The sequence below is a fragment of the Amborella trichopoda genome, chromosome 13, assembly GCF_054954075.1.
Source record: "Amborella trichopoda isolate Santa Cruz 75 chromosome 13, AtrichopodaSantaCruz75HAP2 v2.0, whole genome shotgun sequence".
Lineage (NCBI taxonomy): Eukaryota > Viridiplantae > Streptophyta > Magnoliopsida > Amborellales > Amborellaceae > Amborella > Amborella trichopoda.
Window position 1 is genome coordinate 5,781,656 of NC_142348.1, and position 25,160 is coordinate 5,806,815.

General features: G+C 35.7%; 1 protein-coding gene across 1 annotated transcript; it reads left to right on the forward strand.

The window, feature by feature from the left end:
* The first annotated feature begins 10,792 nt into the window (after positions 1–10,792).
* LOC18428724 (UMP-CMP kinase 3) lies at positions 10,793–23,917 on the forward strand. Its single transcript, XM_011623033.3, has 10 exons — positions 10,793–10,835; positions 12,091–12,171; positions 14,535–14,589; positions 21,569–21,686; positions 21,869–22,025; positions 22,547–22,627; positions 22,723–22,830; positions 23,087–23,155; positions 23,313–23,382; positions 23,661–23,917. Exons 2-9 carry the CDS (start codon positions 12,124–12,126, stop codon positions 23,379–23,381), a joined length of 705 nt encoding a protein of 234 aa, XP_011621335.1. The 5' UTR covers positions 10,793–10,835; positions 12,091–12,123; the 3' UTR covers position 23,382; positions 23,661–23,917.
* The last annotated feature ends 1,243 nt before the right edge of the window (positions 23,918–25,160 follow it).

A 25,160-nucleotide genomic window follows, 5' to 3' on the forward strand; every position in this document is an offset into this window, starting at 1 on the left:
TCTAATCAACATTTGCTATCCTCTTTAATGAAGGTACTCGGGGGCGTTTGTTTGCCTCATATATTCTACCCCCATCATTTTTGCTCTAGAATATAGTGAAAATAATATTAAAAAGATCTTCAAAATTGATGAGTTTTGACGAGAAAAAATGCAGTGAATATTGCCATCTATTTTCATAAATAAAAAATTTCGTTGGTCGCGGTCCTAAGCAGATTGGTCTAACACCAAACTTTTTAGATTCCCTCATCATCGCGAGATGAATATATTTAAAAAATAAAAACTAAAACAAAAATATGATTTGAAGTTCCGAATAGACTGAATGTCGCCACCCATGAAAGATGGCCTATGCTAGTAAAGTTAAAATAATTAAATTTTGAGCTTTGTTTTTTTTTTAAAAAAAAATTGAGATTTTTTTGGTTTTTTTTTTAAATAAGAAAGTTTGAAAGGATATTTGTGTAAGTTCGGGGCAAAACAAGGGAATGGTTTCTATGCTTCCTTTATAACGTAGAAGATCTATGCTTCCCCTATTATCCAGCCGTCTAATTTTGATCAAGTGAGTGACTCACCGTTTGATCCTAGATCCGACACTTCAAATAATTTTATTTTTAATTTTTTAATACAAATTGTATGAATATGAAATTTCGTACATGTCGTCTTCTCATTGGGGTGTACCTATAAAAAATATTAAAATTAATTTTTTGATAGAATATAATGATCAAAATACCCCTTGAAACTTTCAAACATATTTTGGTCATTTTATTTTATTGAGAATATTTTTTTATATGTTTAACAAGTGAGAGTTTAATAGAGGATTGGACTCCCAAAATTTGGTGTCAAAATTTTTTATTTAAAAATAAAATAATGTAGAGACGTGACATTGTGATAAGAACAATCTTAGCCCTCCATTCAAAATGGATGGTTGGATAAGGAGAAGCATAGACAAGTTGGACCAACCAACTAGGTGCATTATTATTTCTCAAAACAAAAGTAGGTGTATTGTTCAAGGGCTGGCAGTGGGCCGGGCGGAGTGGCCTGACCTGGATGGCATGGTAAAAGTAGGGCCTAGGCTTATAAACTGTAGCCCAACGGCCAGGATAGGGCCAGTGTTGGCCCGATTTGGCAAGGCATGGTTCTCTTTTTGTATTGCTTTTTCTTTTATTTCCTTTTATTTATTTTTGGCCCAATCCAGCCCGACCCAAAGTTAGGCCTATGGGGACAAGGGCCTGGCTAGGGCCAAAGCTGGCCAACCCGTCGCCATACTGATATTATTGCCTACTGCACAACGTACATCAAAGCAACGAACTTTCAAATGTGTTCAAGCTAGCCTGACTTTGCAACAAATCCAGTAGAAAAAGCGTTAAAAAAAAAAAAAAAAAAAAAAAAAAGAGAAAAGAAAATAAAAGAAAAGAAGAAGAAAGAAGGAGAAAATTGGTGTAAGAATTCGTGGACAAATATGTCAAGAAAAGATTAGATGTCAAACTTGGTGGTTTGCCCAAAGTGGGCCTCAACCTTACCCTTCCTCTCACTCCCCTTCTAAGGTGGAATTTCAAACGTACTAGTAGAAAGCGGTGCTCTGGGATCTGGCCATTGAATTGGTGAGAAATTTAGTATCGGTCAAAACCTGTCTAAACATCAATTAAATTGGTTGGATGGAATTCTAGAAAATAAAAAAATAAAGATAATAATTTAAAAATATAAAATGTATAGGAAGAAAACCTCCAACATCGAGCAATCAAAATCATCGGATGACGCTAACCAAAACCAATTAAACATTGATTTTAATATAGGAAAATTGTTTCATGCAGGCTGGACCGCATTTCTATATATGCGGTCTAGAAAGTGTAAAGCATCCATCTTAAAGATGGATGCAAGTAGATGTTCCATATAAAAACAATGAAAACTAACGGTCCAAATGCTTTCTTACTATAATTGTTATTTCTAATTTTTAAAATTTATTTATTTTTTTCATATTCATGATCTTCATGTTAGAGATTATATGTCTTTAAAAATTAAGTTTTAAAATCCATCTCAAAAATAGATTTATTAAGAGGCCAGCATTTCTACGTACATGGGCTTGACCGCATAGAAACTGGATCCTTTAACATGTTCAACTACACTCAATTTTTAGGCCATGCCTACGAAATCCCGCACAAGACCAGCCGATCCAGTCTTGATAACAATGTAAGGGACTCAACCGCTATCCCTTACTACCACTATCCAAGAAAAAACCACAACAGAAAAAGAAAATATGGCCCACTAGTATGTAGGCGCCTCTACCTGGTAGTCACAAAAAGAAAAAATTGTTGGTGCTCCTCTGGTGTCAGAGGTTTTTCTCACGATATAACTTAAATTTTAGAAACATAGGACAGCGAATTTAGGGGTAGCAATGGGTCGTATCGGGTTTGGGTCGGTTTCTTTTCACGATATAACTTGGACTAAGACCTAGACCTGACCCGATGCGGACCCACCCAGACCCAAATAGTGTTCGACCTAGACCCGACATGTCGGGTTCAATATTTGGACCCATACCCAGACCTGGGTCGGGTCTATTTGTTGAGTCCCGAGCTGAGTCCGGGTCCATTGCCGCACCTACAATCGATCTACAAAAGTTGATGTGCATTTGGAGTACCTCCACAAATATTTGTAGCAACATCTGAACAAGCTGGACCAGTAATAAAGTTAACGTACCCAAGAATTGGATGCCTTTCACCTTTGGAATAAATACCAATACATGTATCCCATGTATATGATATCATTATTTATTTTTTGTATAAGAAAGTTGCAATCAGCTTTAGTCATACACTCATTGTTAGGTGTGTATAGCCATTAAGGACCTTATGAGTGCTAGTAAAAGAATTATATAGGGGAACATAAACTCAATGAGTGTGTCGTGCCGCGTAGACCATACTAAACAAACTATGTTTGCTGATACTAAACTATACTTAACGTGCTAGGTCAGTCTGGTTTGAGAAAACTCATATTACCTAGGCATAAAAAAACAAACCGATGATGATTATATAGGTCATCCCTTGATGAGGTCGGAGTATGTCTGAAACAGTGAGTCGATAGACTGTGTGATCTTTATGTGTGATGGAGGCCTTCAGAGATGGGTCAAAGCCTTATCATTTGTATCATCACACGTCATGCACATTGATAGCTATTTTCGGGAAAGCGAACTACCCTTCAGGGTGAAGCGTGTGCATGTGCGAGAAATACCCCATGTGGACCATCAAGCAATAGACTGCATCAGGTTAGGATGACATTGGTTTCATCTCCAAGGGGCACCTGAAATCCATATACTAGGACTGCAACCCTTGCCCATTGACTAAAATTTAGTGACCCACTAATGATCCCCTGCAGGGACTGTGAGTCATGAGCAACGCTTGGTCAATTTGAGAAAGCATGTGTGGTTCGTAGTTTGCAGTTTGCAGTTGGATATAGAGTGTCCAAGTGGATATTTACTCCTAGACCACATGGATCATTTTCCCACCAAATTATTTTATTTTATTTATTTTAATAATATATAATTTTTATAACTGTTATTTGAACTTTTTTGAATCTTTGAATTTTTTGTTTATCAAATTTAGATTTATAAAAATAGAGATATTGATTTTATAATGATTTAAATATTCAAATAACGATTATTATTTTAAAAAACATATATAATAATATAATTGTATGAGAGGGCCAATAGAGCTTTTGCGCCCACCATAGCAAATTGGGTTGGGCTCATTCTGTGCCACAATGGGTGGCACACTCAACCTAGGACACTATCTATTTTTTGTAATCAAGCTCTAAAGCTTGAGAGATAAGTTTGTGTCATTTTAATAAAACTTAAGCCTTGAAGAAATTTGAATGATATTTTGGTATGTATGAGAAGACTTATGCATAAAATAAGAAAAGATAATATTATCATATATTAATTGCTTATTCAATTAATTGATGGGAAAATAGTTTAGGAAGTGGGGGATAATAGTTCTAGTATCTTTTATAGGATGTTGATATCACCTCATAAGTCACTCAAAATCAACAGTGCATATTCAATCTTACATAAGTGGAAAGCTAAGAAAAATCTTAAAAAGCACTATAAAAAGGGGTTGTCTCTTCCCCAAATCTCTACACCACAACTTTCCATCTCTCTTTCACCCACAAAAGGGAGCACACCCTACTCTCTTAGAATATCTCTCTTAAGAAAGTTTATCTCTCTCTCATGAAAGGCCTAAGGAGCACACCCCACTATCCACTCATTTTTTGAGTTTCTCTCTTGCTCCCATGGTGTTTTTTCTCATCTCTCATCTCGGGGTCATGTCTATAGGGTTGTGGTATCATCTTGGGGTCAAGTCTATAGGGTTGTGGTAGAAAGAGAAGCATCTCTCTCAAACTATGTTATCAAGGGGGTTCACTTAAGGGTTTGAGATTTATGATCAAGGTGTTCATGTTTTATTGGTGTGGTTTGTCCAAAACTTGTTTTTTCAGTTGAGATTGAAAGTTGACCATTAGATCCTGCTCCATCCGAAGGTGGTGACTCGGTGTAGGGTGTAAAAAACCCTGTTGAGGTAATATTCGATACATTCTTTTGTTTCTTGAATATTTATTTATTATGTCTTTTATTCTCAAATATAGGTTGTACCTTTTATTTGTTATTGAAATCCTATTGTATTATTTTCTTTTATTTTATTTGAAGTTATTATATTATAAAAAGACTACTTGTGAGTGATCTAGGCAGTGAAGAAAGCTAAATCACATGAGTCTTTCTTTCACTCATGTGGTCGGACATATGATGTTGATAATACTTGAGATTTTGAAAGCAATTATCAGCCAACCCCAATTAGCTAGAAAAAACCTTTCAATGATGTTGTGCATCTACCGGATTCGAGAGCACACTTTTATACAAAAAAAAATTAAAGTATACAATCACTTTAAAAATTTGCCACCTATTCTTAATCCTTTTGTGTGCGTTTCTCCAAACCACCAAAACAAAAGATGTATCGCTCTTTTGGCCTCCGATTCCGGCCCCTGGAATAAGAATGACTTTATTGGCGCCTGATGGAGTGCAACTGTGCAAGGCAAAAAGATGCTATTTTTCATGTTGAGTAAAGGGAAGCATGGAAGTCCACAAACTAGAGGGAGAAAAGGGTACCTGCAGAATAATAAAAGGGAAATTTATTGTCTATTATTTGAACTATTTAATAATGCATTTTTTGTCTAATTTTAAATTCCATTTTATTCTTGTGATTAAATTTAGAAAACCCAATAACTAGCCATCAAAATGGATTTTTAAATTTATAAAAATCTACCTAAGGTAAAATGTTAAATAATTCATATACGAGGTGTATTTTGATCAATTTCCCATAAAAAAAAAAGGTGGATGCGCTTTATATAAAGTGCACAACTTAAACAATCAAAGAGTGTGCCTAGAAGATGTAGTTTTGTTGCCAAAAATTCTTACCATAGCCTGAAAATATATTTTCATACTTAATTATAAAATTTAAAGCTCTAAAAGTAGTGCAAATTGAGAAGACTTGTAAACATTTGAAAATTTTAAAAAAGGACGGTCAAGATAATGTGTTACAGTATGCAATATTCTTGAGACTTGACATTATTATTGTTTCATTTCCATACATCTTAATGTCGAAAATGATCAATTAAAGAGTTTTTCTACATTAAAACGACATTTTTTTTAAAACAATAAAATTTTAGGTGCACCTCACTTTTATTAAATAAGATCGACACCTTGTATTACTTTGTGCTATGCATAGATATTCAATTCACATATAAAAGGGGCCATCTACAAGTTTGTCAGATTGAAGCCTTCTAACCTAAGCAACCAAAATTCTATGGATTCCTCTTCCTACTTCTAGTTTGTACCTCTTCTTTTTACTCTACTCTCTTAATCACCTGAAGCATGTAACTTGTCTACCCTGCTGCATTTTCATGGTGCCTACAAATTTGTGCTAATTTTCATTTAAAGCTTGTGATACAAGGAAAATGCTTCTTGAGCATTGCCTACAGCAGGTGCTCCAAAAGGTAAGTGCTTGGATCACTACTACAATGTTTTTGTTGATTCCTCTTTCATTGTATTATAAATTCTAACACTGCAGAGATAGTAGTTTAGTAGAATAGATGTTTCGGTTTGCGTGACCCGGCTTCTCAATTGGAAATAGGGGAATGATAGTCAAGTTCGGGGGCCCGGTGCTTAAAAGCCCACTTTTAAGATGCTTTTGGGTAAAGGGCTATGTTAATCTTTCCTATATAGTTACAATTTTGTTGGATATTTTAAAAAGATTTAATTTTTTAAGAAAGTAGGAAAATCAATAATATTTAAAATCCCTCCTAATGAATTTCTTTTGAATCGGTTGGAACTTCGAGAAAACCTAAAAAAGTATATATGAGATAATGATGGATTCGGAGCATATTTGAAGAGACAAGTTTGTGTGAAATGAACATGATAAAAATACAAGAGTATTGAGAATGGAGTTGAGGTCATGGTGGTAGTACTAGTGGTCTAAATTTTTATTCCCAATTACCCATTCGAAAACTAATAACTATTTATTTCTGAAACGGGTAGGGGTCTGTAATCCTACTGCTCTAAACAAAAACCGCACGATCTTACACCGATCCTTTTGGATATTGGAGGTTGAGATTGAATTTTTCTTTTTGGGTTTGAGTAATGATTTTTGTGTTTTGATTTATTGAAAGCATGGTGCCCGGTGTAGGGATGTATTTTGGCTATTTCTTTTTAGAGACACTACATGGAGATAGATTGTTTTCTAGTTTCCACATCGTTATTTTATATAATCTATACATATCTATTGCCATTTCTTCTTTTTGGTTTCATAACATAAAATAAAAAAATTATGTACATATGAAATCTACCATCTAAAAAAATGAATCACGAAGGAAGCGGGCGTCCTTTTCCATATTTTAGGGGCAGGAGCACCTTATTTTCTTTTTAATTTACCGACTATTATCTATTTTAAAGATTCCGCGTACAAATACAAGTGACTATTAACTTCATATGCATTTAATCATATATGTGTTCCAATAAAGAAAAAAGATTAGCCAAATAAGTTTTTCTAATATGGTGGGTCCAAGTCCAAATTATACAATTGGTTTATGTGGACCGGCAAATCTTTTCAATTCTTTATAATTTTAGAAAATACTTGAAAACACCTTAACACACTTTCCCCCAACAAAACGAAGTTAGAGAGAACTTTCAAATCCAGAAAATTCACATCATTTACTCATCCCTCGGACCCTAACATCGGGTTGGGGTCATAGAGATAGCACCTATACCCTGGTCGCCACGTTGTGATTTTCATTTCCACTGATATAACTGTAATAACACCTCCAAAAAAACTAACTCTTAAACTATTTGAAAAAAAAGGTACTGACCCTAACATCAATTTAAAAAGAAAAAGATTTTGAGCTTAGAGCCCGATAGCCGGGGCCTTTTTCTTTTTGAAAATAGCACTGAAAAGAGCTACATCATAGGTGAGATTAGATCTCTCTTTGTAAGTGAAAAACCCTTACTGAGAAATTTCATGTGATATAAGATTAAAAATGTTTAATAACCACTAAAATAACTTAGCAATAAAAAGTTAAGGGCATATGTAATCCCTAATCTTACTGATATATAGACCCAAATTTTAATTATTTGAGTATTGTTTTTTCTCAATTTCAATTCATGTGATGGGTTACATGCATACTTAAATATTTAAACTTCAAACGAGGGTTCCGTATGATTAACAAGCAGTAGTTTTAGTTTTGGTGCTTAATTCCAATAAATTATGTCTTTCATAAGTTGAGAATAATCAATAAAATGTTTTTTTATATTGTTATCTGTATAGGCATTCTGTTTTTCTTTCGCGTGCATTTATATCTTGTCTTTATGGCCTGCAAACCGAATTAATTCCAAATATTTCGGGTTTTTATTGCCTTATAAGGTCAACTCTTCAATGAAATAAATTGTAAAAAAGAATAAGCAGCAGCTCTGCAATGAAATAAAACTCTTCACTCGGTGCAGGTTGTATAAGGTGCAACTTTAAACAATCAAAGCAAGGCACACCTCCAAACTTTATTGGAATATGTAATTTTTGTTTTGAAAACACCTAGGCTAGACTGAAATCTGTTTTCACCTCTTATAAAATTTAAAACTTAAGAAAATGGTACAGATCAAGTCTATCTATAAGGGAGTGTATACAATGGGACCATTTATTTTTTGTATAGGGAGATCACAATTACTTACAACCATCCGATGTGAAATTTGATAGCTTGGGTGTGTCACAGCGTCAGAAAAAATATCTTTTGAACTTTGAGCTTAGTCAATGAAATAAATGCAGCCACCCAATTTTATATCTAATGATCAAGATTAATTGTAGCCATCTTGTACCAAAAGTAAATGATCTCTCTATCTATAAACACTTGAAAATATTGAAAATAAATGATCTAGATAATATGTTATATAATGCATTGTTTTTGGGAATCGAGATCTTATTTTTTTTCATATTCACAAATTTTGAAGCCAAGATTCAATTGAACGACTTTCCAGCATAGAACAACCTTTGCCGACGGGTTTTTGAGGCGCAGCTTACTTGCTCTAAGGTTCCGTACGTTTTATAAACTTTCCATACTGAAAATACAATCGACAACACCAAATTTATTATTTTTATTTGTTTTTTGGGTGAGGTTTGTATAAAGTGTATGTTATACTATTAAAGTTCAGCGCGTATCCAAACTATGTTGAAAAGGGCAGTTACAGGAAATCTTCAGAGGGCTTGAAATTTAATATAATCCCAAGTCATATGCTTTAGAATTAGAAAAACGGTACGGATGATATATATATATATATATATATATATATATATATATATATATATATATATATATATATATATATATTTGAAATTTTTGGAAAAAACGATTCAGATAATTTTTCATAAGATGTACAATTTTTAAACCTTGCAATTTCAAAAATTAAACCTTAAAATTTTGAAGGATGTACTCTGCGCACAATGAGACGCACCAATTATAATTAGACCTTGAAATTTTTAGGTACCAAATTTCTTAGCCCCCAATGGTGGCGTCCGTTGTCGGCGGAATGCATCCCAACAAAATTATACGAATGAATGGGCGACCGGTGTCCCTGTGTAGCACTTTTTCAAAAAAATTAGTTTTTTCCCTCTCTAGAACTCCCAAAATTGCCCCTGCTATCTCCCATGGCTGAGATTCCAAGTTTTCATAGGGATTTAAAAACGATTGGGTTTCTATACGGCCAAACCCCCATAGGTTGAAATATGGGCCTCTTAATAAATATGTTTTTAAAATGGAATTTAAGAATTAATTTTTAGAAAAATTTATAAATATATAGCCGTTATAGTTTCCGTTATTACGGCTCTATCGAGTAGTTTTTGTTATTACCATCGTATTTATTTATTTTCATGTCAAAATAAAAATTTTAAAAAAAAACGACTTGTCCTTTTTTCCGTTGTTAACAATCGAATTCAAAATAAATTTACTGAGCCAATTTTGGTTTTTGAATAACCGGTTCTTCAAAGTAACTTTTTTCTTTTTTCTTTCTTATGGGTCTGCATATCATCTCTCTACATTATATCGGTAAAACTGATTTTTTTTTAAACTCTCTTTCCCTTTCATCGAGCTTCTAGTTTTTTTTATAAGTAAGTTGATAATCTCTAAGATTTCTATTAAATTTAGGGGCTCAAACGAGCTGTTTGCATGATTTCATCGGATAACCATTACTTCAAAGAGGTAGAGAGAGAACATGCCTCAAGATTTTTCCTAATCTTTTAATCTTATAATCCAGAAGATATTTCCTAAATTTAGGGGCTCAAACTAGTTGTTCGCATTTGATTTTATCGGATAACTATAACTTGAGAGAGGTAGAGAAAAAACACCCCAAGAGATAGAAAACATTTTTTCGGTTCATTAGTAACTGAAAAATTTAAATTTTATGTTCTCGGTGTTCAGCAATCGAAAAAAAGGTAAAATAGTTTTTTTTAAAAAAATTTCCATTTTGATATAAAAAATGGATATGGTGGTAATAACTGAAACTATTCGGTACAATCGTAATAATGGAAACTATATATGTTCATAAATATGAAAAAATAAATAAATTTTAAAAATTAGAAATAATAATTCTAAAAAAAAAAATTTTAAACCATTAATTTCTATTGTTTTTAGATAGAACACCTACTTGCATCCATCTTCAAGATGGATGCTTCACACTTTTTAGACCGCATGTGGAGAAATGCGGTTCAGCCCGCATGAAACAATTTTCGAGGAGAAAGTCAAGATTCCAAGCGCGCATAGTAACAGGTGCGGGCTTGAACGCACCAAACAGTTCTCCGTTTCGTATTCCACGATGACGTGTAAAACGTTAAAGGCCGATATCATCCGTGTCTCTAAGGACACTATTGACACGTGCCAGCTTCCCCAACCGCCAGACTGGCGTCAATTCCTCCCCGTCTTGTGGGCCCCGCGTTCTCCCTTCTCTTTGGCTATTGCCTTGCCAACAAGGCACGAAGTGGGCCCCACTTGACCAGCAATCATGTGGACCCACGCGACCTTTCTTCTATTTTACTGTGTTCCCGCTTCTTTTTCCTTCAACGAATTTTCCCTTTTTCCTTTTTTTTCCTGATTTTTTTTTTTGGAAACTGGGGCTTCCTATAAATGGCACGCTTCCTGAGTTTCAGATCGGCCACGCGGTTCTCGTTTTCCCTCTAAAAACCTCTCTTAGAAAAAGCTCATTTGAAGCTAATTCTCTGTATCACTCAGCTTGAATTAGGGTCTTGAAGCTCGAGATCTCTGTGATTCAGGTGCTTATTCAGTGTCTCTTTTGCTATTATTTTTGGTTGTTTTTTGGTTTGCTGCTGTGTGAGTCTTGTGATTGAGGTTAAATAGTGTTTATGTTCAGGATCTCTGGTTTTTTATATATAAACGGGTAAAGATACATGGATCAGGGTTTTTTGTGTGTGGATTGGTATTTATGCTCTGCAACCAGAGTATAATTGGTCCTTGAGTCTCAAAATTGTGATTTTGATGTAAAATTTCGTGTGATGGTGATCAATCTGGGCATTTTTTGTATTAGAACTCGTTTTTGCATTTTGAATCAATGGAATGTTCTGGTTTCTTGGAACCTAGATCTGTATTTTTTTTTTCTAGAGAGGAATTGTAAAAATTTGATGAATTAGGCAATTATTTATTCCTATTTGGGAGTTGCATTTAACTCCAACAAGTTTTAAGAACAGAGAACAAAATTTATGCTCCAAATTTGGGATTTTTAACTATAATCATGGTAAAATGGCGATATGGCATGGCATTTGTCTCTGGATCTGTGAGTTCTTACAATGACAATGTTGAAATATCAAAACAATTTTGTATGGATCATCATTTACGCCTCTTGATCTTAGACATTTTATTTTTAAACCATAACAAAGTGTCGAAAGATAGAAAGTTTTAAATGTTTGAACACGAGCTGATTATTTTGTATGCTTTTTGGCCACACTTTTATTATTAAATTAAGGCCTCATGGAGAAGCGACTATGTACCCATAAGTTTCCATTGAACGGAATCATGTTGTGATCGGAATTAATTTTTTGGCGGTTAAAACGTTGAAAGGTAGATGAGGTATCAGTATGGTTCCATGTAATTGGGTGAATTGTATTATTATAAGTTGGGTGATTTGTGGGGTATTTCTTTCTCCATAGAGTTTGGGGTCATTAATTGTGCATTGTAGGTCAGCTTTCGGCATTGGATGACACATTTGTTTCTTTTTTTTGGAAACTGTTAACCCTTGTATTGAGATTTGTTGTAAAAAGTGAGAAAACGTGTTGACAACCCACATCCTTGGTGTTCTATACAAAAAGGTAGATGGCACTTGTTTTATTGCCATTTAATTGTATGTAACTTTGCTTACTAATTTTTTGGTTCACTTGAGAGTTTGAGATCTTGTGTTGGCATGAAATATGGTTAGCTAGTGTTACCATTTATCTTTTGTCTAGATTCATTGAAAGATCCGCTTTTTTGCGTTATGAACTCATCAACTTTTATTTATTCTACAATATTTTCCAGATATACTTTTTGAAGCAAGCTATTCTAAGCTTCATGGGCTCTGTTGTGGCAGAAGCGCCAACTTCATCCGTAACTGATAAGGTATTCTATGGTTTTAAGGCCTCTGTTGTTAATTACCTTTTGAGCCTGTATTATTCTTTTTAAAATTTCTACCAAGAGTTTTAAGTCCTTGTGCTTTGTTTTGCTATTTCATAAAAAAATAAAAAAGAAAGTTATTAGTGATTTCAGTTGGGATCAGCACTTTCTTCGTGCTAGCCATGAAGAAAACCGAGCAGTCATTTTCATTTGAATGTAGTTTTGTAAAGTGACTTTGATGGCTGATAGCAATAGATCAAGCAATATTTTCATGATTGTATTTTTCTCTTCATAAATATTGCTGGATAATAAGTTTACTTGACTTGGCACATTATGGACATTAGTATGAAAGAAGTGTACTCTACTGTCCTGCTCTTCTAAAACCCAGCCTCGCGGACCTATTATGGGCTGCGCGTCAACCACGTCATTTTCTTCCATTTTTAATGCAGTAAGGAGATCTCGAAGGATCTACCTCTTTGTTACTGTATTCCCTACAATTACAAGGCACCATGTTCCAGCTCTATTTGTCACACAGGATTGTAGTAGCTAATGATTTTGATTGCTCAAATGGATTGATTGAGCTCACTTGATATCTAGACACGATGAATGACATGTGTTTCATTTGTTTCCATGTGCATAACAATGTGCACAGATTGTGAAAGGTGTCCCACCTAGATCCTTGGAAGGTTTTACTGTTGCTTTTATGTTGTGTGTCAACTTGTTCAAATCATTATTTTGTTGTTCTCTAGTGCTAGCGACAAAAGCAGCTAGAAAAAAATAAAATTAAACAACATTAATAACATGAAAGGATTTTTGTGTGCTTGCTAATATCTCTGATGTATGCCTTGATTTTGTGGTTTCAACATTATTAAAGGATTTCAACTATCTTTAAAAAAAAAAAAAATTCAGAGGAAGGGTTGGTTTCACATGGCTTTCTATGACGAATTGTACTCGGATCCTTTTGTCTGCTGTATATCTTAGTTGTAATATTTTGTTTTTCCTCCCAATAGTTATATGTCAGAGGCACCTCAAGCATGAAGCACAAACTCCCAATAGTTATAGAAACCTTGTCAGAGGCACCTCAAGCATGAAGCATCAACAAAAAGCCTCAAGTATATGCAGTCCCACGGAGGCTTAGATCTTAGAGTTTGACATGATCCTCCTGGTTGTAGCCTGAGCTTTAACAAGAAAGGCCACAGAAATGTTTGGAAATTCCTAAAATTTCCTACTACCATGCCACTTAACTCCATAACCCTTGGTCCTAGCCCTTGCCCTTATCTAGAGGGACCTACCAAACCTGTTTCTTTGCGCTTTAATCAGAAATTATGATTTTGTAATCCTTGGACCCTCTAAATCCCAACATGAGCTCCAAACTACTAGCCCCATGCCCAAAGCCCCATTCTTCAACCAGCTCAGTTGTAGGAACTAAGAACTGAGATCACGTACTTGGTAGCGGTGCCACTCCTGGAATCAATGGGAATTTGGCAATTTATGGGAATTGGTCACCAATAAAAACTACCTCTTGACATTTTCAGTTTCTCTCCCAGTTGCAAAGTACTACCTTAGCATTTCTGGTAAATTAGCCTAAGCCTTAAACGTGAAGACAAAAAGGTTATGGTACTCGGGGAAGAAATAGTTTATTTGCTTATTATAATATTGTGTCTTGGGTCACCAATTCTTTCTTATATTTAGCGACACCCTTGGAAAATCATTTGCATCATGCACTCCTTGCATGTTGTAGGTCTGTCCAATGTGAAGAATCAAATCAATCAGTAATTTAACAATGAACAGGGAAGCATATAAGGTTACAGGTGCATAAAATATTCCCGAATAGATAGTCAAATATTTTGTGCTTACATAGATTGTATTATTTTGTTCATATTCAAACAATTCTTCAGCTTTATTCATTAAATTCAGTATGTATGTGGTGTTCAGGTTACATGAATCATTTGTATGATATACTGGCTGTTTTTCATGTTTTTTAACTATTTGTTTTATTTTCGTATTTTATCAAAGATTCATTTTGTTATTTTTATGTTTATATACTTTGGGAAAAAAGTACGTTTTGTAGCTTACTTTTTCCATAACAAATTGGAATATAACATTCGGTGATTCGGCTAAAAGAAATTTAAAATATGAAAAGAGCATGTCTTAGGACAGATCAAAACAATCAAATCTAAGTGAAAAGTGAAAGTGAGTGAATGAATCTTTGAATGATTTATAGGTGGAAGATTTTACATTAGCTACCAAAAATGAATCAAATTGGCATTATCTCATATGAAGTTAACTTTTAAATACTTTCCCATAACTTATTGGATTGTCTGGAATCTAATAGATTATGTTGATTTCTTTTTATTTCTTTAATGCAGGTGGAAAATGGAAGCCAATTAGATGAGAAGAAGGTCACAGTTGTTTTTGTTTTGGGTAATCACCCTCAACGAGATTAGAATGTTGTTGCAACTGCACTTCTTTGACACTATGCTTGTTCTTGGTTGTTGCCTCTTTCCATGATGCTGTTGACCTCACAGACATTTTGGTTTCCATGACTTTGAGAACAATTTTAAGGGCTTTGTAAGATAAAAAAAAAAAAAAAAAACAACTGAGAATTTTTTTATACATTGGATATTTGATATTTTAGTTAAAGACTTTGGATATCCTTACGTAGGGCCAATGGACAAAATTGCCTGTCTTTCTGTTAAAAAGATTATCTCTTACCCTCCCGGTCTTGAAAAAGAGATGGTGAGAGAGATTTTGCTGATCCCTTGCAAACCCATAGGCTGCTGAGACCCCTTTTCCTCTGTATTGTAAGTGGAGAGATAGGGAGGGATTGCTCCCTTTGTCTGGGGGATTCAAGCCATGACACTCAATTCCCAAATTTATTCCTGGTTACTATGGACCAGAACTAATGTGTCTCAGACACTTTTTTGAATCCTTGGGAGTAAACTGGTCTGGACCCCTAGGTTCGGAAGGGGCCTCACAGACGCTGAACTCGTTGTTTTTTATGCCTATTCTCTTCATCCCTATTTCCTTCCTGGCCTGTTCTCGGTTTCATCTTTCCACTAAGGATTAGGTATGATATTTCGCCTCAATCAGCCTGCTTGTAGGGCGTGGATTCTTCCCCCTTGGGGTCCAAAACTTTGTTTGGTTGGCCATCCACCAAAAGACACTCACGGTTGACCAACTTCAAAGGTGTGGCTTTGCAATGCCCAATGTCAGTTAAGAATTGGCTGGCCATTTGTTTCTTTGCTGTCCGACTATGGTACTCATCTGGAGTAGAATGCTACTTGAAGGCAAAGTTTGATCACCTGAGGCTGTCATGGATAGTATCAACGCTAGTGCAATAGCTTGGGTGACACAGTGGAAAGGTTTCAATGGTCTCACCATATCTGGCTCCCTGTTAAATTGGGTGACAGTAGCTAGGTCAAATCAAAATGCCTCCAACCTATCATCCTATTGGATCGCCTGGGAGCAAGGTACCATGAAACTTTAACTTTGATTGTTGCTTGTTCAGAAACCCTGGTATTTCAGGTGTGGGGGGAGTTTTCAGAGACAGTCGGGGAGCCATAATTTTGTCTTTATTGGTGCCCGTTGGAGTAGAGACTTCAACCATGGCAGAAGCCCTTGCTTTACTTCAAGGACCCAAAATGATCTGCCAGGAAGATGGGGAACGGCCCTTATGGTTGAGGGAGGCTCCAAAAACATCATCAATGGTCTAAGAGAAACTACACATGCCTGTGGAGAGGCATCTGGGTCTTCTCATAAATTTTTGAACTTAGTGGCCGGATCACATCTCCTTTCAGCACATTATGCGCGAAAGCCAAATAGCATAGGGGACAGCCTGGCCAAATAAGGGGCCCAGAGCGTCCGTCATCAATCACTCCTTGGAACCTGTCAGCTACAGTTTTGTTGCATACCCTGTCTCTGGTCCTTTTTTTGAGCAGTTTGAGTTTTCTTTCCTTGGTCATTTTTGTTAGGCCTTAATACTTAGATTCTTTTTCATACATACAGTATTGTGACAATTGTAACATATCCTTCTATTTTCATACAATTACGGCCAACTTTATCAAAAAAGGGTCTCCTTCCTTGTTTTAGAGTGAAGAGAGATTGTACAAGCCTGTGCATCTAATAGAGAGAGAATTGAATCTTGTTGATTTTGCTGCTTATTTCTCTTCGTTTTGGTTGTTTTCTTAAGGTCAGAAAACCTAGGATCTCTCTCTCTCTTTTCCATTTTGCTGCTTATTTCTCTTCGTTTTGGTTGTTTTCTTAAGGTCAGAAAACCTAGGATCTCTCTCTCTCTTTTCCATCAGAAAAACTCTTTTTCTTGGGAATTAAACTTGCACACAGGTTTGCCCATAAATGATTTTAAAGGTTCCTTCTTCTTTGGCGTCAAAATTGGAAAACACATAATAAAACCCAAGTGTGAGGGATTTTTGAGAATCTGATCTTTGATGATTGTTTTGGCCAAGAAGTTGCGGAGCTTTGTTGATCCTTTTGTTTCAGGTTTAGGGGGTTGAATCTTTTCTTCATTGGGAGGGGAGTTTCAATAATCTCTTGCTGCTTTCTTTTCCACCTACTGGTTATGAGAAGAATGGTAGTTATGGTGGCTTTCTGATTAAGGTTTGTGGGCCCTTGCCGCCTAATTATGATTTCTTGATGGCCTGCCCGCTTGTGTTGGTGACCACTCCTTAAAATTGTGGTACCTTTGGCCTGTGATTTTATTGGGAAACTCAATGTTCTCAACTATTATTTGGAAACTGTATCAGGTTAAATACAGTTACCTAGGCAAGTCGCATACTTGATGGTTCCCTGAAAATCTTTCCTGAGGTTATGTAATTAGGTTGTAGACATATTGAGGGAAAACATTGTTATAGAGACAAACAAGGGGCTGAACTTTGCTGTGCGGTGAATAATCAATTGATCATCTAAATAGTCACATAGAGGCAGGGAAATCCAAAGTCGCCATCATCATCATCCAGGCCCTATTCCAACTAGTGGGGGTCAGCGAATTTATGATAGAGATGTGGCAAAGGTTTTACGCTGGCTGCCAAACCTACCACAACCCTCCTTTCTCATTCGGGCTTGGACTAGCCATGGCGGAGTTGCAATGATATTAAAAGTCATAATCTAAAATACTAGATCTCCATAGTTAGAAAAACATTTCAATGGTTTTTCTCTTAAAAAACCCTAATTTCAATTAGGAGATGGATTAACCTTGTTTCTTCTCTCTGGAGTTTTGGAGAATATCAATCAATGGTTGTTTATGATGTAGTTTACTATGCACAGAATATATATTACTTCTCTGGTTGACATGGGATGTTAAGTTCTTTTTTGTTCTAAAAGGATGTACAAATTAACTATCGCTTGTTGGTATCGGAATAAACTCTGTAGGTTTTAATGAAGCCCAATAGGGACCGAGGATCTAGTGAGGACTCTACTTTTGTTAAGCAAAGTTTGGAAATAGTCGCCTAGGAAGATCGGGCCAGTGAGGACTCTACTTTTGTTAAGCAAAGTTTGGAAATAGTCGCCTAGGAAGATCGGGCTCTTTCAAGGGCCGGCCTCCTAGCTGGAGTTTGGGTGACATTCACCAGCACTGCAAGAAGATGCCGGGTGGAAGGGCCAATGATAAATACCAAGGCATGGTGTTGAACCGACACTCTATGAGGATTTTGAGGGGAGGGGATCTTATGAAAGGCCAGAGTTGTTTGAGAACTTTGAGGAGTTGAAACTGTAGCAACAAAAGGGGCAATACCTTGAGTATGAGGCAAGGTCCTAGCAAGAACCAGGGCTCTACGACCAGGATAAGAAACCGGAGCTCTACTAAGAGCCAGCTTTCCAGCTTTGTTGCCTTGGCACGTGAGATTTTGGTACTCGGATGGACAGAGGGTTGGTTAGGCCTGGGCTGTTACCAAAGGGGCTTTCCCAGTGCCTTGGTCCATTAAGGTCACTATGACTTTAGTTCGGTTGCTCGCGTGTCGAATATGAGGTCACAGCCGATGTGCTTTATGGGCCTTTTTAGACCAGGACCTCATACATAGGCTTCGAATGATCAATTATGGCCCCTTGAAAATCCTGAGCCAAAGGGTGAGCACTTAAGTGGTAGCCCCATGGGATGGTGGTTTTGATTTCTACTTTTTGCAGGAGAAAGGCACCTGGCATCGTGATGGCAACGACCATGAAGAATCCAACTGTAGCAGACATCAGTTACCTGGCAGAAGGACACTGCCTGGTATTAGAAACTTATTGAACTTCGAGAGAATAGAAGATTAATCCAGCCTAAGGATGAAAGGCGAACTCCACCCCAGTGGAGCCACCAGAAATTTGATCCCCCAAAATGTGTTTCAAAGAAAAAGAATACAGAATAAACCCCAAGTAAAAGAAAACTCGAGAGAAACACACAATGGGAAACCAACTAAGTCTTGATCGTGTCAAAATCAAGAGCTTTTGTATTAATCCTTTTCTAGGATATTGGCCACTTTGCAAAGATCATTTACAATGATTTTCGTAAAGCTTGATGCTAAAAAAATAAAAAATAAATAAAGATTGTAAAGTATCATCTGTTTCAACTATGACTGCAGTGGTTATGATGTCGAGCCTTTTCTGATGCAAATCCCATTGAACTCCATTGTACATTCTTCCTTTTTATTGACTTTCAATGATTGTATACCTCTTAAGGACATGTAAATACATTCTTCCTTTTTAATGACTTTCAATGATTGTATACCTCTTAAGGACATATATATACATTCTTCCTTTTTATTGACTTTCAATGATTGTATACCTCTTAAGGACATGTAAATTCTATGATCCAGAAATCTTGAAAGATCCTGAGGTTTCATTTCTCAATTCTTGAAGGAGTTCTGTGGCTTCAGGCCCTGTTAACCCGAACTTTTTTATCACATTTTCTTCCATGTTTATCACATCTTTATTGTCTACTATCCTTCTGTAACTGCTTCCACATGTCGGACGATCCACAGCCAGCTAAGAAATGAGGACTTTTCAAGTTATCCCCAATTTCCAGGAACTCGAAGGCCAGATAAGCCCAGTGCGCATGTTCCACCATTGTCTAGACCAGTCTTGATCATCGATACCATCAAAGCCACATTTGCTATCACCTCAACTCCCACACTCACAGATCTAACTCCACCGTTGCTTATACCCACCCTAACTCACATCAGACCATAGAGGAATATCATTATATTAAACTAGTTCTATCTCGATTATACGAGTTTCTTGGTGAGAGCTGTCTCATTTTCGTGTCTTTCTCACATCCTATGTCCCTCTCTCTGAGGTGCACCCGCTACCAATGAAAGGGTATCATTCTGACTTTTGTTTTTCTTTACTTCAATTCTAATACTCAGATGCCAAAGACTAACAAAAAGTCCTGTGGTTGAACATTCCCTCCCTGTACCCTCTGCCCTACCTGTCTAAACATCACAAATGTGGGTCTCAGAAAGCCTTCTAATTGCTGCATCAAATTTTTCACTTCCATTTGGTATCTTCCCCCTAACTTTACATTCTAGTGCACATTCTTCATGTACTTTCCCCAGATGTGGTGTCTTTTCTACATTTTCTACATTATCTTTTGCCAAATCCCAACCAAGCTAAGTTCATTTTACAGTAGACAAAGATGCTCTGCTGAGTCGGTATTAACAGGAAAAAAGGAAGGATTTGATCAAATGGCTTTACATTAATGAAAATGAGTAAACATATTGAAATCTTGAAGTATATAAGAAGGATTATCTGGCTCTCCAGTGCCTATGGTGCTTTGCTAGGCTGTCCAGTTTCGGTCCAACCGCTGCCTATCTTTTGGTTTTCTTCCATAGTCCAACCGCTACCTATCTTTCAGTTTTTTCCATAGTTTAAATCTCAAACAGAAGAGCAGTATAGCAGGAATTCAAGTTTGTACAAATATGAGATGTACAAGTGGTCTCCTCCTTCAAACAAGGCAATATTGTAACAAGAAGAATGCAATTTCTCTACAAGTACAAACAAAGAGTGTTGCCTGCCAACACGATTATCTCAAACCAATAGTAAGTGACAGGCAACGCTAGAAATAGTATATTGGCTCAAAGCTACCTCAATTCTCAAAATCATGAACACGATGACCATGAACACAAGGAGTAGGCTCCTTCATCGTTCAGATGATTTCTAGCACCATTTGTCATCACTATTGTGCATGAATAGCTCTACGACGAAGCCAAGGGTAATATTGAGATACACAAATTGTCAGATGCAAATGGAAATGGATCACTGAGAAAAGCAAGGACTTTAATGGCACAAAAGTAGCATATTTACTCTTGTTTTCTGATCATAGCAATGAAATATTGAAGTTTCACGACAAAGACCATGGAACGATGTAGAGCATTGTATCCATGGTGCCTAGGTTTCCATTCAATCCCAATCAGAAACAAATATACTAAGTCTCAGAAACTTAGTGCCAAAGTCAAACACAACCAGGGAGAGAAGATGACTCTATAATTTAAACTCTAGAGTTTGTTATTAAAAAAATTTGGAAAGATTAAGGGGGCGAAAAAAAAACAAAAAAAAAAGATCTTACCCATTTGTACAAAACCAGAGGTTTCCTCGTTTTTCTAACAATTCAAATCAGAACCAAAGCATAACCAAGTATTAGAAATATGATGGCATACATATCCAGGAAGAGGAAGCGTCCAGCCGTAAAACCAAGATATCTATCCATCACAAAAAGGAAAAGGAAGAACTTGAAAAATTAGTGTACGGTATTGATGAAAATCAACCATGGCAAGCAGAAGCAGTATTCAACTCAGTACCAAGAAAAGTTCGAAGTATTGGAAGGAAAAAAGAGAACTTACCATTGCTTGGCTCCCATAACTTAAAAATAGGCCACAGAATTGGTCTACATGAGGATAGTTGGCACAAACCATGGCCTGACCAAGCCTTATGACTGTTGTAAGATTTCATTGCTGAAATTACCAGCTTTATGACTATTGGCATAAATCATTTCTTATGATGATTTCATTTCTGAAATTACTGGCCTTATGACTGTTGTAAGATTACCCGATCTTTCTTTCTCTTTTTATAAATCTCTAAGAAAAGGCAGAAAGCTAAAGAATCCAGTCTCTATTTATTCGTCATTTTGTTATCTCTAAGAAAAGGCAGAAAGGTTCAATGACAGTCTCTATTTATTCATCATTTTATTATCTCTAAGAAAAGGCAGAAAGGTTCAAGGATTTTGTGCAATGTACATTAATTATGGATCAATACTCCACGAAAGAGTATGTTAATTAATCATGAACGAACCATCCATTCTAGAAATGTTGAAGTGAAGTAAAGAAACTCATTGGAATGAAAGAAATAACCATGTGAATAAGAAACTACCAAATTGAACAGAACAATACCAAATGTCTTGTTCATACATGAACAGGCGGTCCAGGTAGCGGCAAGGGAACTCAATGTGCAAACATTGTCGAACACTTTGGGTTTACCCACCTCAGCGCTGGTGACCTCCTCCGAGCGGAAATTAAATCAGGGTCCGAGAATGGGTATGATGCTAATCATTTTGCTCAGAATATATTCCTTTCAGTAGATGTTTTCAAACTTGCAATGGGAAAATGATTTCCATTTTTTAAACTGTTTGCTGATGGCTTATTATTTAAAATGTACCCTTTATGTCATCTTTATCTTGCATGTCTTGATTTCTTGCTTTTTCTTTTGAACTTTGCAGCACCATGATACAAAACATGATAAAGGAAGGAAAGATCGTTCCCTCAGAGGTTACGGTAAAGCTTCTTCAACGAGCGATGCAGGAAAATGAAAATGACAAGTTTCTCATCGATGGATTCCCTCGAAATGAAGAGAACCGTGCTGCCTTTGAGAATGTTGTAAGGCTAATCATTATATTAATTTATTTCCCCATAGCAACAAATGTCTCCATTTCTTTTAAATTTTTTTTGAGATTTTCAAAATGGAATATTTTTCCTCTGTATCGTGATATTTTCGCCCTTTTTATGGTGATCCTTTCTTGCAATTGCTTTCAGAGGAGTAAAATTATGCTCTAGGATATGAGTTTATAGAAACTTAAATTTTTTTGTATTTTCGCGTAGCATTTCCCAGTAATTTCTGAAGAAAACCCACCCAAAATCTTGCCAGCTTTTTAGAAATTTTCTTCTTAAAAATTTCCTTAGAGCAAGATTTATCGGTGCTATTTCCTCTAGACAACTTCAATGGAATTAGTAAAACATGCATTTCATGGGTAATGATCTCAGGCTACTTCCTTCAAAGATGGATAAAAATTTTAAACACCTTCTTTCATGAGTCGTCTTTGTGAAGTATTCCTTGTGCCTTTATGTGCTCGTAAATAATTGAAACTAATATATCCTATGCATTTTCTAACTTTTTCCAGACAAAAATTGAGCCTGCCTTTGTATTGTTCTTCAATTGCTCAGAAGAAGAGATGGAGAAGCGGCTTCTAAATAGAAACCAGGTTAGAGAGAATGGGAGTTAGCATTCTCGAACAGTTGCCTGTATCTATCATGGGATATCTATTGCTGATGGCATGATCTTTTTCGTGTAATGAAGGGGCGGGACGATGACAACATAGAGACCATAAGGAAACGGTTCAAAGTTTTCATTGAGTCGAGCCTACCTGTAATTGAGTATTACCAAGCAAAAGGCAAGGTTCACGAGGTAAATCTTTTTATAATTCTATAAACATCTTCTTCTAATGATATAAACTTAGCATGGACGTGGTTAGCATCTCATTAGTGATTTTTTCAAAGGTGAGTGAAACTTGCATTCACCAACAGTTTGATTCTTAGAATACATAAAAAGTGAACTGTACTTATCATGTATGAACATTGCTGCAAGTTCTTTTCGTATTTGCTTATTACATATTCCTGTTTCCTATTTCCCATTTATTCATTGATATCCTTTTGAATTGCAGATTGATGCAGGGAGGCCTAGAGAGGAGGTTTTCGAGACCATCAAAAACATTTTTGCAACTTTTGCCAAAGTAAGCTATTGCAAGAATAGCATCCAGTTATCTAATGAGTTCATTTTAATTTGTCATGAGCAAGTGCGAGAAAGAAAGAAAGAGAGAGAGAGAGAGAGAGAGAGAGACTCTATTTGCTCTGTCCTTGGTTGACAATATTTGCTGGATGTGTGAACAGGAAAGCAGTGAAACAGGCAAATATGTTGACAACTGTGTCAATGTTATGACGGAAGTCCATATCGATTAAGGTAACACTAACTACAATACTTTCCCATAAGAAAAACACTAACTAAAATGTTTTATCTTGCAGAAAGATAAAAATAATAATATTGCAGTGTGTTTATCCTTTTGCAAAACTATGGTTCTAAAAAAGTGCTCAGGTCTTTTTTGCCTATGCATGGAAGTCCCTAATCATCTTTTCAGTGTCAATCATGGGTCAAAACCAAATTCTTTCGTTGTCGAAGTTTGAAACATTTAACATATATTTTTTGGTTACCTGAGCTGTCTTTTGTTTTCTTCTTTGAAGTTGTTTTGCAGGGCCTCCTTTTTGTTCCAATAGCCATTATATTGAAGCATTAGGAAGTAAAAATATGAGATCTGTAATACTAATTTTTTGGAAAGTGGGGTCTGTAATAATATATGAGATCTGTAGTACTATGAGAGATAAGGAAGTGATTCCATGTCCTTAACCTTTAATGGATAGTATATGCTTGATTTATTTGGTAAAAGCATTTTTGTAGCATGTTTCTTGACAGTTTATATATTATGAAAGTTTTTTTATTCTTTTGTGGGCGTTCATACGATTTCTGTAGGTGGTTTAGAATTTTAGATGTGAGTGGTCAGGCAAGACGTACAATACTGGTTTAAGATTCAAACTCTAGCTTGCTCACCCAAAGAAACATTGTTGGTACCATACACCAATTTTGTAATGTATGTTTACATCAATTGAGCAAGGGGGCATCAACAGTTGTGCCTGGTAATGAGTGCTTGTGATTAGCTCTTGGATGAATGAATGCCAATGGTAAGTACAGTTAAATCTCCACTGCCGTTTGTCTTGAACAGATGATGAACGCTCCCGTATGGTTTACCTTATGATGTGAATGAGCACCTTATTTTAATTAGGGGAAATTTATCAAAATATCCATAAGAAATGAATGATTTAATAGGCGATATGGTCTTATTGAGGATATGACCTTTAATAAAACAGAATGGAGAATTAGGATTCATGTAGTCGATTTCAATTAATTGGAAAATAGTTAAAATGATGGTGATGATCTATAAGAAATAATTTACTTAGCGTTATATCTTTTTCAAGCTATTTCAAGTCATGATCATGTGTCATGGGTATTTTCAAATCAACTCAATTTGGATTTTATTATGCCGGGCATGACAAACTTTTGGGGGAGCAAATCTTTTACTGGTTTCCTTGTGCCAAACAAATTCTTAAGTGCCAAAATCCACCATTTGGATTGCTTAATTACTAGGATGCTTAATTATTAAGATACTTAAAATCAGGAAAATTAAAATAATGAAAGTAAAACTTACTTTTCATGATTTCATTTCCACACTGAAGCCTGTTTTTTTGCATTTCCAAGGCCCATGGATTTCACTCATTCGCTTCTTGTACCCAAAACATAGGGAGCATTTGGTAGGTATGAAAATTTTAGAGAGAGAGTACTTAAATTTTTTAAAGAGAAAATCTATCTCAAAATATTTAGAGAGAAAAACTGTATCAAATTTTAACTTTTAGAGAGAGAGAGTATGTTAAAATTTTAGAGAGAGAAAGTATGTTTTTTATAAAGAAGAGAGATAAAGTATGCTAAAATTTTAAAGGGAGAAAGTACCAAATTTTTTTTGAGAGATGAACTATCTCAAAATTTAAAAGAGAAAAACTATCTCAAATTTTAACTTTTAGAGAGAGAGAAAGTATATTAAAATTTTAGAGAGAGAAATAACCAATTTTTTTAGAGAGATGAACTATCTCAAAATTTAGAGAGAGAAATTATCTCAAATTTTAACTTTTAGA